This window comes from Lepisosteus oculatus, chromosome 6 (assembly GCF_040954835.1).
Source record: "Lepisosteus oculatus isolate fLepOcu1 chromosome 6, fLepOcu1.hap2, whole genome shotgun sequence".
Lineage (NCBI taxonomy): Eukaryota > Metazoa > Chordata > Actinopteri > Semionotiformes > Lepisosteidae > Lepisosteus > Lepisosteus oculatus.
In genome coordinates this window covers 5,763,511-5,778,858 of record NC_090701.1, presented here as the reverse complement: position 1 = coordinate 5,778,858, position 15,348 = coordinate 5,763,511, and the positions used below count along the sequence as shown (strand labels likewise).

The 15,348-nt window shown below is 39.1% G+C and overlaps 1 protein-coding gene across 7 annotated transcripts in view; it reads right to left on the bottom strand.

Annotated features, from left to right (window-relative positions):
- Positions 1–964: 964 nt before the first annotated feature.
- itprid1 (ITPR interacting domain containing 1) overlaps positions 965–15,348 on the bottom strand; it is a 28,653-nt gene continuing 14,269 nt past the window's right edge. For 2 of the 7 annotated variants that reach the window (XM_015354709.2, XM_015354710.2), the window contains 9 exons: positions 14,327–14,892; positions 13,457–13,523; positions 12,109–12,221; positions 6,890–8,197; positions 4,682–4,809; positions 4,113–4,224; positions 2,948–3,292; positions 1,602–1,663; positions 965–1,152 (listed from right to left, as the gene is read on the bottom strand). In XM_015354709.2, the coding sequence (XP_015210195.2) occupies positions 1,616–1,663; positions 2,948–3,292; positions 4,113–4,224; positions 4,682–4,809; positions 6,890–8,197; positions 12,109–12,221; positions 13,457–13,523; positions 14,327–14,892 (2,687 nt within the window). In that variant the 3' untranslated portion in view covers positions 965–1,152; positions 1,602–1,615. The remainder of the gene's footprint in view (positions 1,153–1,601; positions 1,664–2,947; positions 3,293–4,112; positions 4,225–4,681; positions 4,810–6,889; positions 8,198–12,108; positions 12,222–13,456; positions 13,524–14,326; positions 14,893–15,348) is intronic. The other 5 variants (XM_015354712.2, XM_015354713.2, XR_001479232.2 and 2 more) reach the window with 5 other exon arrangements.

The window sequence follows — 15,348 nt, the reverse complement described above, 5'->3', positions numbered from 1 at the left end:
CCTGGGGTGTTACCTGTATGGAGTTTGTGTGTTCTCCTTGTGTTTGCATAGGTTTCCTCCAGATGGTCCAGATGGTCCAGGAGAAAAAATGGCCGTGGCGCGAGTGTGTTCGCATCTGTGTCTGTGTCAGCGTGTGCCCTGCCTTGCATCCATTGCACGTTGGGATAGGCTTCGGGTTCCCTGAGGCCCTGAACCGGATGAAGCGGTCAGGGAATGAATGGATGTTGAACGTGCAGAAGTACAAATAAACACTGGCTGTTTAATGTAATTCTGGAAAGACAGACTAGGTTGAAGACTGAACCTAGACTGCTGGCCATGATACAGAATTTCAAAAAGAGTGGGAAAGATTGAGAGGTGGCTTACAGCTGGAATAATAATAATATTAATAATAATAATAATAATAATAATAATAATTCAATTTCCTTATATATTCTATTCAAAGAGCTTTATAGGTAATAGAGACTCCCCTCCACCACCAGTGTGCAGCCCCACCTGGATGATGTGACGGCAGCCATAGTGCACCAGAACGCTCACCACACACCAGCTATCAGTGGGGAGGAGAGCAGAGAAAAGCCAATTGATAGATGGGGATTATTAGGAGGCAAAGATTGGTAAGAGCCAATGGGAAATGTGGCCGGTGACGGTGTTACACCCCTACCTACACGGTGAGAAACACCATGGGATTTTAAATCACCACAGAGAGTCAGAAACTCGGTTTTAGATCTCATCCAAAGGACAGCGCCTTTTTACAGTACAGTGTCCTCGATACTATAATGGGGCATTAGGACCCACACAGACCGCATACAATAATTTCTTTCCTATATATCACTTCAGTTACAGTTCATCAAATTTACATATACTGTAAACTTAAGAGACTAATGTACATGTGTTGTACAATGCCATGCATGACCCATCAAAATTGACATTCATAGTTAGAAATATTTATGTTTTATTTCAGCTAAATTTTAGGGACATACTGTATCACGTTCCTTTGAGGTCAGTGCTACAAAAGTGCAACAAAGAGAAACACAAATGACATGTTTTTTAAATAAAATTAAAGGCTTTGTGATTTATTGCAGAAACAAAACCAAAACAAAAGTATAAAATAAATCTGGATTAAACTGTTTCTTCCCATGGGACTGCTGCAGGGACCTGTAACATGACAAAATCCATATTGATGAGGATTATGGAAAATACATCCCGATATATTTAATCAATTTCTAGCAAATTAAGACAGCCAACTTAATATATTCATCTAGAAAATATTACATGTATATCAACTGTATATAGATTAAGGCAGTTTGTACACCTCCTAAAATGTCATTCTTATTGGAAGAAATAAATTAGCATGCTCTGTGGAGATCCTTGGTATTGGTCTTTGCAGGAGCAAAGCAGGCATGCCTGGACATTATTTAAGAATGTATTATTGTTTTAAAATGTATAAGCTCAAAGAACAGATGCATTTGCGCATCAGGCTTTGATGTTATTTACCTTGTTTCTGACAAACAGTTGCATGCATGTACACAAATTATAAAGGAAAAAATAGTGTATTTTTTTTTAAAGCTGTAATAATTAAAAATGGCTTCAAGCACATGTTTTACCTTTTACTTGGCTATTATTCCAGAGATTCCCTGTGGAAGGAGTTTCGGAATGAATCCTTTAACTAAAGACAAAATAAAAAACAATTAAAAAGGGACCACTTACTGTTTCAACATCTTGCAGTGCACATTGAGAACTCTAAACCAAAATTACACATTCTTTTGTTCCTTTTCCATTTTGATATGAAATCATTCTGAAATGTTTCCACTACTGCTACCGAAAAATAAAATAAAGATTATATAAATTAGTGTGTACCATTATCTGTTCTCCCCGTGTTTGTGTGGTTTTCCTCTGTGTGCTCTGGTTTCCTCCCACAGTCCATTGACATGATGTTAGGTTAATTCGTTTCAGTAAGTTTTACTCTGGTGCGAGTGTGTGCGTGCTTGTGTACAGTTTGTGTGTGAACTGCAAATGGACTTGCATCCACCCCATGCAGCGTATATCCAGCTCTGTGCCCAATGTTTTCCAAGATAGGCTTTGGGCCACCGAGACCTTGAATGGAATAAGTGGTTATTGAATGTGATGTAATGTTATGTGCTATCATCTGACATTAAGATTTTATGTTCCCGAGCCCAAACCAGAAGTGTTATCATTACAGTAATGCAAGCTGTAATGATAGTAATTCAGATGCACAAGAGGTAGGCTCTTCAGAACACCAGAATGGCAGCTGGCTGTCACGGTCGACATCCCTCTTCGAGAGGGCGCTCTGACCTTTTATCATTAGTTTCATTATTACGTGCACTTGTCTCCTGTGTAACCTACCACTATATAAGTAATGTGTCTCCTAAGCTCTTGGCTCTGCATTGGAAGACGGACGCCCGGAGGCCTGCCTAGCATCAAGCCGCCCTGCGTCCGCGGCTTGAGGGCTCAGGCTTCCGATCGGCGTCCTGACCCAGCTCAGTCCGGGGCCCGGATCGCCTGGCCTCATCAATCTGTTGTTAACCTTGTGTTACTGTTTTTATTTTAACCTTGTCTTGTCTTGGATGGACCTGCACCTGATCACTGTTGGCACCGCCCCCTGTTCGCCATCCCTTCCATTCCTAACTGTGTTTTCCCCGTAGCCCTTTTCCAGTCACTTCCGGACTATACCGTCTGCACAGGGCCCTAAACTAGACACTACTCGGGAGTCAGGACCGGCTCCAATAACACTGGCACAGACCTTATCCTCTTTTCATACTCCCCTCTGCATTAGGACTGTCACAGTAGCTCACATATTTACTTAACCTTACTAAAAAACTGCAATCAAATCTCAAAAAAGAATCTCGACAACACAAGATTCGTCATTCATCAGCAATCGAAGGAACGTTTTGAATTCAAACATGCAGCAGTACAGACATGGTCATCTTACGTTTTGTAGAAATGCCAAAAAGTCTACTTTTTCCTGCCTCTTGAGTGCTTTGGAAGTAGATTCTCTAGCATGCATGTCCGTCTCAACCTGGGTGCTGTCCTCCACAGGATGTGTGTCTCTATCTCCTGTCTCTAGCAAAAATTGCTCCATTGTTGCTGCATCCCTTAAAGGCAGCATATCCTGGAAGTTAATCTCTGGCAGGAGAGAACACTGTGTGGAGACACTCCTTGTTGATTTAAATTCCAGATCTGGCAGGGAGGAATAGGTGGACTTCTGGTTTTCTGGTGTTTTTATCTTCAGCTGTGCGTGAAGATATGACTGCTCATCCAGCAGCCTGCGCACCTGCTGGAAATTCAAAGAACCCAAGGATAAAACTTCAGAATAAGAGACAGCTGTAGCACATGCATTGATAGTTTAATGCTTAAGTTTAAGCGCTTTGAGTGGAGTGTCCAGAAAAGCGTTATATAAGTGTAAGCAATTATTATTATTATTAATGCTGAATAAAAATATGAATTAATACTTTATACCTTCCATAGTTGTGATACATGAACAGTATGATATTTATTTTGGGGTTTACGTACCTGGCCAGACTTCATAAAGGGGTTGTCCGTCATGTGAGTGCTAGTTTATCATTCATACCTACAGTAAATAACGTGCCTTACAGGTGTCTCCTCTTCTAAAATGCTACTGAATAATTTTAACTGGACATTTCTGTGTCCCTGTTTATTACAATACGTTCTTGGGTTTTTCCCTACTCAGCTACACTTGCTAGATAAATTACGACCCGGCAATGCTAAGAAATATCATTTGTTCATTTCAGGCTTTGCCCTGAAGTCTGACACACATCAGTTAAGGGCTTCCCCTTAACTTTAAATACAAAATAAATGTCAATTATAGCCCATTCATCTCAAACCTGGGTATAGTATGTATCCTAACCATATTTTTGCATGAAATTTGTAAATATCAATCAATCCAGCATGGCTTTTAGTACGAAGCATTGTTAACCCATAATCAGGAAGAATAGACAATGTCTTTGTAAAATTAATACAATTAGAATAAAAAAAATCGAATCATTCAGAAAATAAGGCAATAGAAGAAAAGACTTCTACCAAATTACTAAAGATGAAAATACATTATATATAATGGACCTCAGAAATATCCTTACCATGTTTAATCCTTCGTCATAATTAAAGGCAAGATCTGCTAGCTGAAGCTCAAGTTCATTTACTTGCTCTTTCACAGCTGTTCGTAACTCTTGAATGCAGCTGACCTCCTCTCTAAGGGATAATAAAAATAAGGAAATTAGCAAACAAAAAATGATGACAATGAAAAGGAATTAATTGTCATGCTTCCTACAGTTCTGTACCTAACTGTTCACCAGCTGACACTTAGAAATTTGGAATAGCTTCTAATATACAGTATTGGCATGTCTATTTCAAAGAAATTCGTAGAGACCTCAAAGATTGCAAGAGTATACCTGGCTCCCAGAATGATTTGGTATCCCCGCCAGCAAAAACTAGAGCTAGTCCCATTGTCATTTTATTATTTATATCATTACAATAAGATCCATACATAAATAACTTAATTAAGTTATGTTTTTATCTTGGGCTTCTGATCTTAATGCTAGGTTGGTAACGTGATTTACAGTCAACCTTTTTATCATTGATGTCATTTATTATTATACTTTTTCTTCAGAAGGAGAATAAAAAAGTACAGTAGATGAGTTGTTCTTACTTGTCAATATCTGACAGAAAATCATAAACTGACGTTTGTTCTTTTCCAAGTTGTTCCTCAATTCCCACAAACGTTTCTCGGAATTTCCGTAAAGATCTTATCAAGCCTTCTAATTCCTCCAGCGTGTACTGTCAAAACAAAATTCAAATAATGCACGTGGTTTATTAAAATATTACACACGAATGCATGAAAAAATATTATTCAACACACAGTATCTATGATCTACCACTGCAATAGTAACAGTATTCTACTGTTCCTAGATAATGTATTCACTTTTAAAGGGCTAAACTTCTCTGCACATTTATATGCATAATTGTCACTCCTTGTCATCTGATATGCCAGAACTAGTCACTGCCTAAAACACAGGGTTTAAAGTTGATCTTCTCTAAGTTTTTTGTTTTGCTTAATAAAGTATTTTCTTAGTACTCTTATGTATCCTAACACCATTAGACATACCCCATTTCCTTAATTTACTCCTTGTACTCTTCAAACAAAAGCAATTGTTTTATAATAACCGTATTTATAACAAAAAAACACAATACTTTAAAAAACAAAAATCACAAATCTTTATATTGTACATAGAGCATGGGGTTTACATGCATATATAGAAACATTTTGTTAAGTTCTATAGAATTAATAAAGCATACAAATACAGTATAATGTATTTCCAACAAATTCTTTGACTCTGGTCCTTGCGTGACTATAAAATCTTCTGGTTTTCATTTAATTTGATCTCTTCGTAAGAACACTGAACTATTCATTCTCTCCCTTCCTCAATTTTTAAAGAAATATCATGATGAAAAGACACCTAGAATACTTAGTCTTTCAAGGATCTGTTGAGAAATGTTGTTCAGAAGAATTGTTTGCAGTTACATCATGGTGTTTACTGTATGTTTAATAACAGCTTTTTTGCATTTTATATGTTTGTCACTTCAAAAAATATATTCAAAACATATCTCACTATGTTTCATAACTTATAATGAATATCTTATACAACATTTTGAGGATTACTACAACTGAAAAAGAAGGCTTTTAATAAACTGCAACAATAATATTCCTGAAATCTCATGTCTTGGTTTTCTTCTCATATTATACAATTTCTATGTGACTCTGATGCTTTTGCTCAAATTATATCTTATCTTATCTGATATCTTATCTTACTTTTCCAGCTCAGATAGCTTGTGTGAGAGGTCTTTCCAAAGCCCAATAACAGGAAATGACAGAGGGAAAAGTTATCAGAGGTGCATCTTATTAAGGCGGTAATGCTCTACTAACAGACTTTAGATGTTTACAAGATGTTAATTGCTTTCCCTGTCGCCTTCCTTCATGTCATTTGAAGGTGTTTTATACACAAACAGTTTCAGTCGTAGCCATTGTGAATCTGTCCTCATGCTCAGATTTTAAGGTCCTTAGGAAAACCATGAAATACACAAGATATTCATTGGAGAGAGTTAGCAGGTAGGCTTTTATGGAAAAAAAAATCTAAGGTACTTCTGTTTGTTGAGGGATTTTTGTTATAAACACAGCATGACATCAAATATTGGTTTAGTATATTACGAGTAGTGGAAAGTTAAAGGTTTATTTAGGTTTCATTGTCTGTTTTGCTTTTTAAATTAACCTCAGTCTCCCCACAGAGAGAGCAGACCTAGTTTTTAAATGGTCTGACTGTGATGTATAAATCTCTGATTCTGTATTTATAGTAGAATGCCATCTACTGGGAGATACAGAATCTCAATTATGCAATGGGGTTTTGAGGTCTAATTGAGCAAAAGGAAATCTTTGATTTCTAAGCATGTCCTGTATTTTTTAGATGTTTGTTTTATTTGTCTTTTGTTACTTAATCACGTAGTAATGACCACAGAATACCAGTGGCTCCTGCGGTTGGCTGATGTAGAAAACCCAACATTTTGTCATTTGGAAATGACGGAGCTAATTAACTTTTGTCCCAGTATTGCTTCTCAGAGTCACTGTCTTGCTTTCTTTTAGACATTTCACACATTTTCTAATGTTGGCCATGCTAAATGTGACTGTATAGTAAATCCAATGAATCTTGTGTCCCACCGCAACTGAGGTACTGTACCTGCCTTCTCTCCTTCACAGTAAACTGGGCATATGTTATTGTACAAACCAACCAAATATTAAAATACCTCTTCTTTTTTTTCTCTTCTTAAATGAATGATGTAAAATGGAATTATGCACTTGGCTTACCGGAAAGGTGGAAAAGTTTCTTACAGCATGTTGAAGGAGCTCCAAAGTTTTACTGATGTGATGTTCCCTTGAAGTGCATGAGCTATGGGATGAACAGCAGCTGCAATGGTGCTCATGCCGACAACAACAAGAAACCTGGCCTGAGACGACCTCCTCATATTGTCTTTCATCATGGTCAAGCCCAGTATCCAAAGACATGGATTTTGTCCTAAAACTGGAGCTCTGCATTCCATGTTTAGGTGCTGTTCTATGTAGATGATCAGCGTTGATCTGATAAACATTATTTGGGTGTTCTAAATAAGGAACACTTTGAACATCAGACCTATTTCTGTTGAAACAGGAATTTTGTTGGACTCGCTGGAAAGTCTGTGCGACAGATCCTAAAGAAGTGTCTTTACTTTGTTTAACACTGTTTTGGGAAAACGAGGCTAGATTCGAAGGCATTTGCACAGTGACACTTCTGGTGGACCTAAAACCTGACTTAGCTTGCATGTGTGAGTCCTTCATGTTGTGAGTTGTCTTGATTTCTGAATCTGGAATTGGGTGTGGAGAGTAATCACCTAAATTGTTGTCTGAAAACATTGTTTCTGCAGTTACACTTTGCCAAAATCTCTGGTTGGTTTCTGTTTGTGACCCTTCACATTCCATCTCAGAATTATTAAAAGAAGCATCACTAATCCTTCGTTTAGTACCAAGTGTAACAGGAAATTCCTCATCCCGAATTAATGTTTGTGTCTCTGTAACATCTTCATATGGGGATTTATCATCCTTTGTGCTGAGGTTCAACCCGGCTGTTGTTCCCTCTTTGAAAGCAGGTATCTGTACCTGATTTTCTTCATTTATAGCTTTTACATTCAAGGCCAAAGAAGATATTATTTCCAGTTCTTTGTCGGGAATCAGACTATTTAAGTCAGAAGCATATGTTTCTGTACTAGTCTTCAGCCGTCGCTCTGCCTTTCCATTTTCTTTGTTATAAATGTTGTCATTTAAATTTCCCTCATTCACGTTTCCATTGGATCCGCAGTCTTGCAATGATAATGCCTCTGATTGTTCTGCTTTCAAACATTTCTGGATTCCACAGTCTTTACTGTCTTCTGTACTGTCTCCAGTGTCCACATCAGTCCCAGAACATATTTTGTTATGGCCAAATCCCAGATCTGAAACTGCATCAGTGTGGTCACTTGATGTCAGCTTGGGTGTCTTTGAAAGTTCTGCTTCTTCAGATTCTGTGTTTGAGAAAGATAGATCCTTGCTTCCCTTCAGAGTACTCTGGCTGTCTATGCTGTCTCCAGATATTGTATGCAATGCCTGCAAGAAAAGATCACATATCTGGGAATGAGAATCTAATTTTGTACTACAGTCCATATTCTTTCAGATTTTCCATCACTGCAAATTTGTTTTAGAGAAAAACAAATTACAATCACAAAGCAACTTTTTTATGATTATGTACATCTACTGTATGTCTCACATGAAACACTTTAGAAAGTAATTTTCACCTACAATTATTACTATGCAAAACTAATTGGTATTGAATATCATCAATTATGATACTCTAAGATATTGCGATATGTTGAAATGTCATTATTTGTTATTTTAAGGAATACAAATACATGCATGGTAAGAAATGCTTGCTTGAAGATGAGCAGTACAGCTTCATTAAAGACGTGCATTCAACAGCTTAAATCAAACTTCAACAATACCATGAGTTTCAGTAAAGTCAGAAGTACACTGTCTCTGAATTTGGTTAGCAGCCAAAGATGCAGGCTTCAGAAACTGGCTTGCAGTTACTGATGGTAATTTCACTGCACAGTGTTACACTGACCATGTACTGAGACCTGTGCTCCACCTGTTGCTCTGACAACCCCAACCTCAATTATTATTTCCCGTAACCCCAACCTTATTTCCCTTAATCTTTCAGCACTCATCCTTCACATAACAGAGGTCACTCAAAACTTTTTGCAAGGACCTGGGATCAATGAATTTTGGCCAACATTCTGTAATGAGCTGGACAGATACTGTATGTACTGTACCAATGTCAACTACTGCTAAATAATATCAATTGACTGTGCTACAGTATATGACCCATATTTCATCATTATCACGATTCTAGTGTCGCATTTCTAAAGTGTTTCCATATGAATATACATACAATACAATGGTGGCTTCTGTTATTTTGGGAGTAGAAAATGTTTATTATGGGTTCATATGATACATATGTATTATATTTGCAGTATATCTTGGTCCGTTGTCATTACAAATTTCTAACATGTTTCCAAAAGGACAATGAAATTTCATGGTGTTGTAGGATCTGCCTGAGCTTTTTTCTGGTGGATATGCCTTCTCTTCTGGCTCAAAAGAAGGAGACATCCTCCACTGTTGTGGATCCATCCCAATAGTTCATCTGTTCAGCTGTTTGATGACATTATTCAATGTTCCCCAGCTTTTCTCAGAACGAATTGGTGTTATGTTGGATGCCGACATTCACGATGGTAGCCTTCGCACTGATGTTTGGCCAACGTTAGACTTGTCTGTCCCACAATGGCTGGGGACATCTGCAACTTCATTGTCCTTGAAAGGTCCAGTTTCTCTGAAATGCATCGTGAATCTTACTCCATTGTCAGCTTCCTAACTGTTCTCTTCATCATCTATCCTGCTTCTCCATTTTTGTTTCATTTTCACTATCCTCCTTCTCGGCCTCTTAGCATTGGTGTTGCGTTTCCCTGGGGACTAATTCCAAGTCACATCCATTTTAAGTCTTACTATTTATGAGGCATTTTTTACAGGGCAAGGGAGAAATCGCTGCAATTTTTCAGTCTGCGCAGTTCAAATTTATTTTTTCTCATTTCATTCATGAAGAAATTAAACGAACATTGTACATAAACTAATTTAACTGAAAGAAGTATCCTCTTCAAGACATAACATGGTTATTTTATGACTGAATTTATCTTCTAAATCTTCTAAAAGCTTAGTTATTGGGTGGCCCTCCCAGGTGGAAAGGTGAATGGGAAGAAATCAGTATTTTTTTAAAAAAACATCACCCACCAATGAATGCATTTCTAACTTGAAGCAAAACCAACCCTCCTTTGGTCACCCACGCATGCTTATCAGAAGCCGCTGGACCCATTTTCTTGTGTTCTGGGAACATACAAGACTTTTGGAAATATGCATCACATCTAGGCTAAAAACATATTTGTTTAGTCAAGCCTACAGATAGATACTTAAAAAACGCCGGCCATGCAAACCTACCAATTTCTGCTTTCATTGTCATTCACTAATACTTTGCTACAGTATCTCTTTTCACTCCGTCCCTCCTGAGCTGGACGGTTTGGAGGCCAGAATCCAGCTCCTTCTACTGGTCGTTAAATCACACAGCGGATCGCCTACAAAGCCCTTCCTCGCCTACCTCTGCTAAAGCCAATACTGCAGTCCTGCTCACCTGAGCACCTGCCAGACTCGAACGTTCTACTAAACCTAGTTTAGTTAAACTTAGCTCAGTTGACACCCAAGGTAGGATTAGGGTTAACATCCTCACACTACTTTGACAATTTTCAGCACTGGATTTTGGGGCCAATGGTAGGTTTAGGTTGAATGACTTCTTCCTCCTATCTGAATTTTCTTTTTTTCGGAAACTCTCTAGGGCCTGGATGGTGACGTGCCAAGCACAGTAATTTATCCCAAAACTGGGTCAGTCGGATTGAAAGTTCTAACCAAACATTATAGAATCTATCTGCAAGAGCTTTTATCGATGGTTTTGATTGCTTCCCACTCATACTTTTTAGCAACTTTTAGTAAGTTCGACTCTACAAGGCCACCGGACCGACCGACCCTGGCGTACTCTGTCCTCCCCAAGAACTCAACTTCTCAGTGAAAATCACAACCGAAGGAAACTAACTGAACATTCTGGACACTTTTGGACATTATCGTACTTGACTGAGCTAAAAATACTAGTCTGCTTTTCCCACCATGTAATTCAATATAGACGACTTTCACAGCTGTACACTTCACTGAACCTGGTGCCGGCCAGAGGAGGACTTCCCCTTTCGAACCTTGGTTCCTCTCAAGGTTTCTTCCTACTATAATCTGAGGGAGTTGTTCCTTGCTACTGTCGCCAGGGCTTGCTCGCTGGGGGTTCGCTGGGGGTTCAGGCCCGGAAATCTGTAAAGCTGCTCAAATTAAAGAAAGATAATTTCTCTAATGAAGGGGCTGAAGAGCGATTCATTTATCCCTAAATGAGGTCTGACCTTATCCGTTTCCCATTGTGCTTTTGGAGAAAAGCATGAAAATCACATTGGAAAGTGCAAACTTTCAGATCTGCATTCCAGGGCCCGTGACCTTACAGAGATTTTACTGAGTTTGAGACCAGTGACTTAATTGTTTACAAACAAGGCTTTCATATGATTTGAAACTGAAGATATCCTTTTTCTTTTTGCTATAATGGCAGGATTTAAGATCAGCTGTGGCTGTGGAGGTTCTGCTCTTGTGGTTCATCATGACTTGCCGCTTTTTCTCCTATATTCAAGCCTCCAATGCTTATTTATCTGTCTCCCATTTCAAATCGTCTTGTTATTAAAATGGGTTGTGGACTTTAGATTGAGGTGAAAGACATCTTAACAGTGTCCATGGTTTTGAAGGCTGTTTATGATCCATGATGGTATTGTTTTCTTCATTTTTCTGGATGTGTCTTTGGTGGATGGATTCTGGTGTCCTTGACTATCCATTGAGGTTATTTGCAAGTTCCTAGCTACTGTATGTTCTCAAATCAGTATCTGACAATGATAACTACTTCTGTGTAAGACCGGGGTACCATGGGAAGGGTCAATTTTGCTCAATGTCTTATTCTCAAATGAGGCCGTTATACTCTGAAATTTGAGATTTATTTTCTGTCTGTTGATCGTTATGTTTTATTCTATCCATCCACTGGACCAAGCTATAAACCCACATGTCTGACTAAGAATGAAACATTTCTAAGTCAGGAAGCATTAAACTTTTATGAGAAATAGGGCAATGAGCATTCACGGAAATGAGTATGATGTATCAATGAAAATGTCAGCTTAAAGTTTGTTTCTATTCCAAATTTATTTGCATTTCAATATTTAGTTTAGTTTGCAATAACGTGTCGTGCACTTTATACTTACTAATCTACATTATTGTTCTGTCTCATATCTGTCAAAAAAGAAGCAGTCAAAAGTGTAACAGAAAGAAGAAACTCCAAAGGTTACCTTCAATACCTCAGGTGCAGGCGATGATTGTGGCAGAAGTGAAGGAACAGAAGGTTCTTCCAGAAACCCACTGCTGTCTGACTGGCAACTGTTTGTCCTTATAACACCCCCTCCTAGATGACAGGAACAGATTCAACACCGTTAACCACAAAATACTGTGAAAAAGCACGAGGAGTTTCCACATTAAATGAACACGAATTACATAATTTCACAAGACTTCTTTCCTTCATTGACAAAAATGTGAATTGAGTCTGTCAAGAACTTTCTGAGGCAATGTTTGATAGGTGAGTTGCTATGCTCACATCTACTAAAATGTTATACTCATTAATCCACAGGTGTTGCACAGTGGATAAACACCACCGCAGATGTGGGAAAGGATGCATGTAAAAAGAAGTACTGTAAGCAGGGGGCAGGTTCAATCTGCAGTTTCACATGGTGAATTTAATGGATGCCAACAGCAGAGGGAGTCATTGCTCCACCACTTAAGCTCCTACAACCTGTAAAATGTGTTGTCAATAGCACGGACAGTCATTTCTTTCTTTTTAACATTTTAAGGTTTTGCTTTTCCTCTGGATGTTTAATTGCTACATATATATATAATATATATGCAATATAAAATCTCTTTTTATTGCAGATTGTTAGGTTTTTTAATTTATTTTTGCTATATCATTAACTTCTAAAGTTTTTCATTAGTTATCCCTGCAAAAAGAAAAGCTAAGACCCAAAAGAAATCATTTGTTTTCCTGACTACCTTTTTAAAAAAAGATGAGATAATCAGTAAGCTGCCACTGTATGCTGTTACTTTCCATTTAGCCCAAATGGCATGTAACCCTTCCGATTCGGGAAGTAAGGAAAGACAAACAGAAACATTTAAGTTGGATACCTTTGTAAAGCAAAGAAAAGGGCAATTGTAAGTGATAAAAAATTCCAATTTGCACTTGTTGGATATTCTTATTCACTGTCTTCTTTTTTACTCTGCTTGGAGATTTTGGCAGTACAGTCTCTTGCTGTACGGCTTGCCCTCCTTTGGTCAGATTATGTTCTTATAAGATTTTTTTCAAAGCAAATAAGCATCTGGTTAGAGCTGTGACTGAAAGAGCTGAACTCTCTCAGCTCGGCACAGGGAACAGTGCAATAAGCAAACCCTTAGAATGCCAACAAGCAGTCATGTTATTACAAATAGTCTTATTAGACTAATTAAAATTGTACTGCTTTTCTGTGTGAAAAAACACAGGAGAGGTATGACTTGATAAGCTATAGACTGTAAACAAGTATGAACGCATAAGGCTATTTATCCTAATTATTACTATTAATTATTAAACCAATTTTAAGTGAGTCTTAAAAATACCTAAAATATCTTCTGCTCCTGGCGTGGTGATGCTCCCTGAAATGCTTCCTTCATCAAAGCTGTGTATCTGGTGTCAAGAAGGGGAACATACAAAAACTGAAATCATGACATTCAGCTGTAAATACGGTTACAACACATTTCAGAGAAAAGCCTCATGTGTGGACATACCTGGTTGGCACAGTGCGACAGACCACATTCTTATAAACAGCAAATGATGAACACATGGAGGAGGTGAGGTTTAGGATTGAATTAATTCTCCTGCCTGACTAAATATCTTAACCGCGCTGAACAGAGAACTTATTCTTTAAAACATTCCAAACGCTTCATTGAGAAACCCTTCTCACCAGTTAAAAGACAGCTGAGGGAAAGTCTATGATGCCTGACGCTGAGTTGGCTTTCAGTGCTGTGCTTGTGTGTAAAATACAGGATGTGACACGAAGAAAACGATGAGATACTGGCATCCAGTACATTCTGATAATGAGAGGTGTTTGTCATTGTGCACAAACCTTGCCTCTTCAAAAATACCAAAATGCTAAATATCAACAGCAACCTGACAGAAACACAATACATAAGCCAAAAAAAAAAACATCGCCAGTTGTTTTGTTAACATCTGTTGTATCCACACAACGATCAGTGGTGTAACCAGATACCATTTTTCTCTCTTTAAATCACAGAAAATCGCTGGAATCTCATACAAGCTGTTCTGCATGAGAAATATTTCAAAGGGTTTTCTGATGAAGGAGGGATTTTCGAATTAGCATACCAACAGAAAGGCATGTTTGAACACCAAAACACTTTTTGTTTAATGTAGCAAATGCTGCCTCAGTGATACCGAACACCAGAAGAGCTGTTAAAAGAACAAAGCCTTACCTCCTCCATCTCAAAGGACTCGGGAGGTTCTCGGTCTCCTCCCTGTTTTCGTCTTGTAGCACCACAGCGAGGCTCCTTGGCCGCTCTCACTCTGTGGCCTGTCTCCGAGGCCAGGGAACGCTCTGGCTCCCTTTCTTTCGGAGGAGGCTGGGACATCAGGGTGTCGTTCACCGGTCCGGTCAAGTCCTCAGGGCAGAATATGGGCTTCTTGTCACCGGCGGGGCCGAGCTCTTCCTCCAGCGGGGTCAAGGACGCACTTTCCGGGAGACACGGCCTGGGGCGCTTGAAAGCGGGCCTCCGCGGGGACGGCGGGGTTTCAGGAGGCTCTGCGGACTCCGGGACGCCGGACGGCCCCCGTCCGGTCTGTCCCAAACTGATGGTCTTTTTGGAGGCCCACCGGAAAAGCATGCCGACCTTTGTTCTCTTGTCCTTCGCGTCCGGGGGTCCTCCTTGAGCAGCCCCCCCGCCCACAGGGCCCGGCGGCTGCGTCGCCACCCCCCCGTTGTGGACCAGAGAGGAAAAGGCACTGGTCACCTGCTGCAAGACCTCCAGCTGACGGAAGCGAACTGAAAACCACGCATGAGAAATGCATTAGCCGCGCCTGCTTTCGTGTTAAAGCCTGGCCTGCCATCTTAACTTGCTCTGAAAAGAAAAAGAGACTTATTTATTTATAGTCTGGTGCAAGTGACACAAGGAGGGTGGCTTTAAAAGTTAACCTCACTGCTGACTGAAAGACACAACCAGTAAGCACATACATAAAGAGAGAGGGAGAAGAGAAAAGATGTCATTCCTAAACTTCCCTATACAAGCCCTTGGAAAACGTTCCCATAAAGACATGGTGAATCCATAATTGCATTATGTTTGACTTGGGGAATTCCTGTGTGGCCAGAGTACTCATTGAGGAAAATGCCAGTTACAGGTAATCTCTCTTAAATTTGTTCTAATCATCTCCATATGACAACAGATCTTCCAGATATCAGAAAATGCAAATCTGTGTCAGTGGCATTCATACTGTTCCGAGG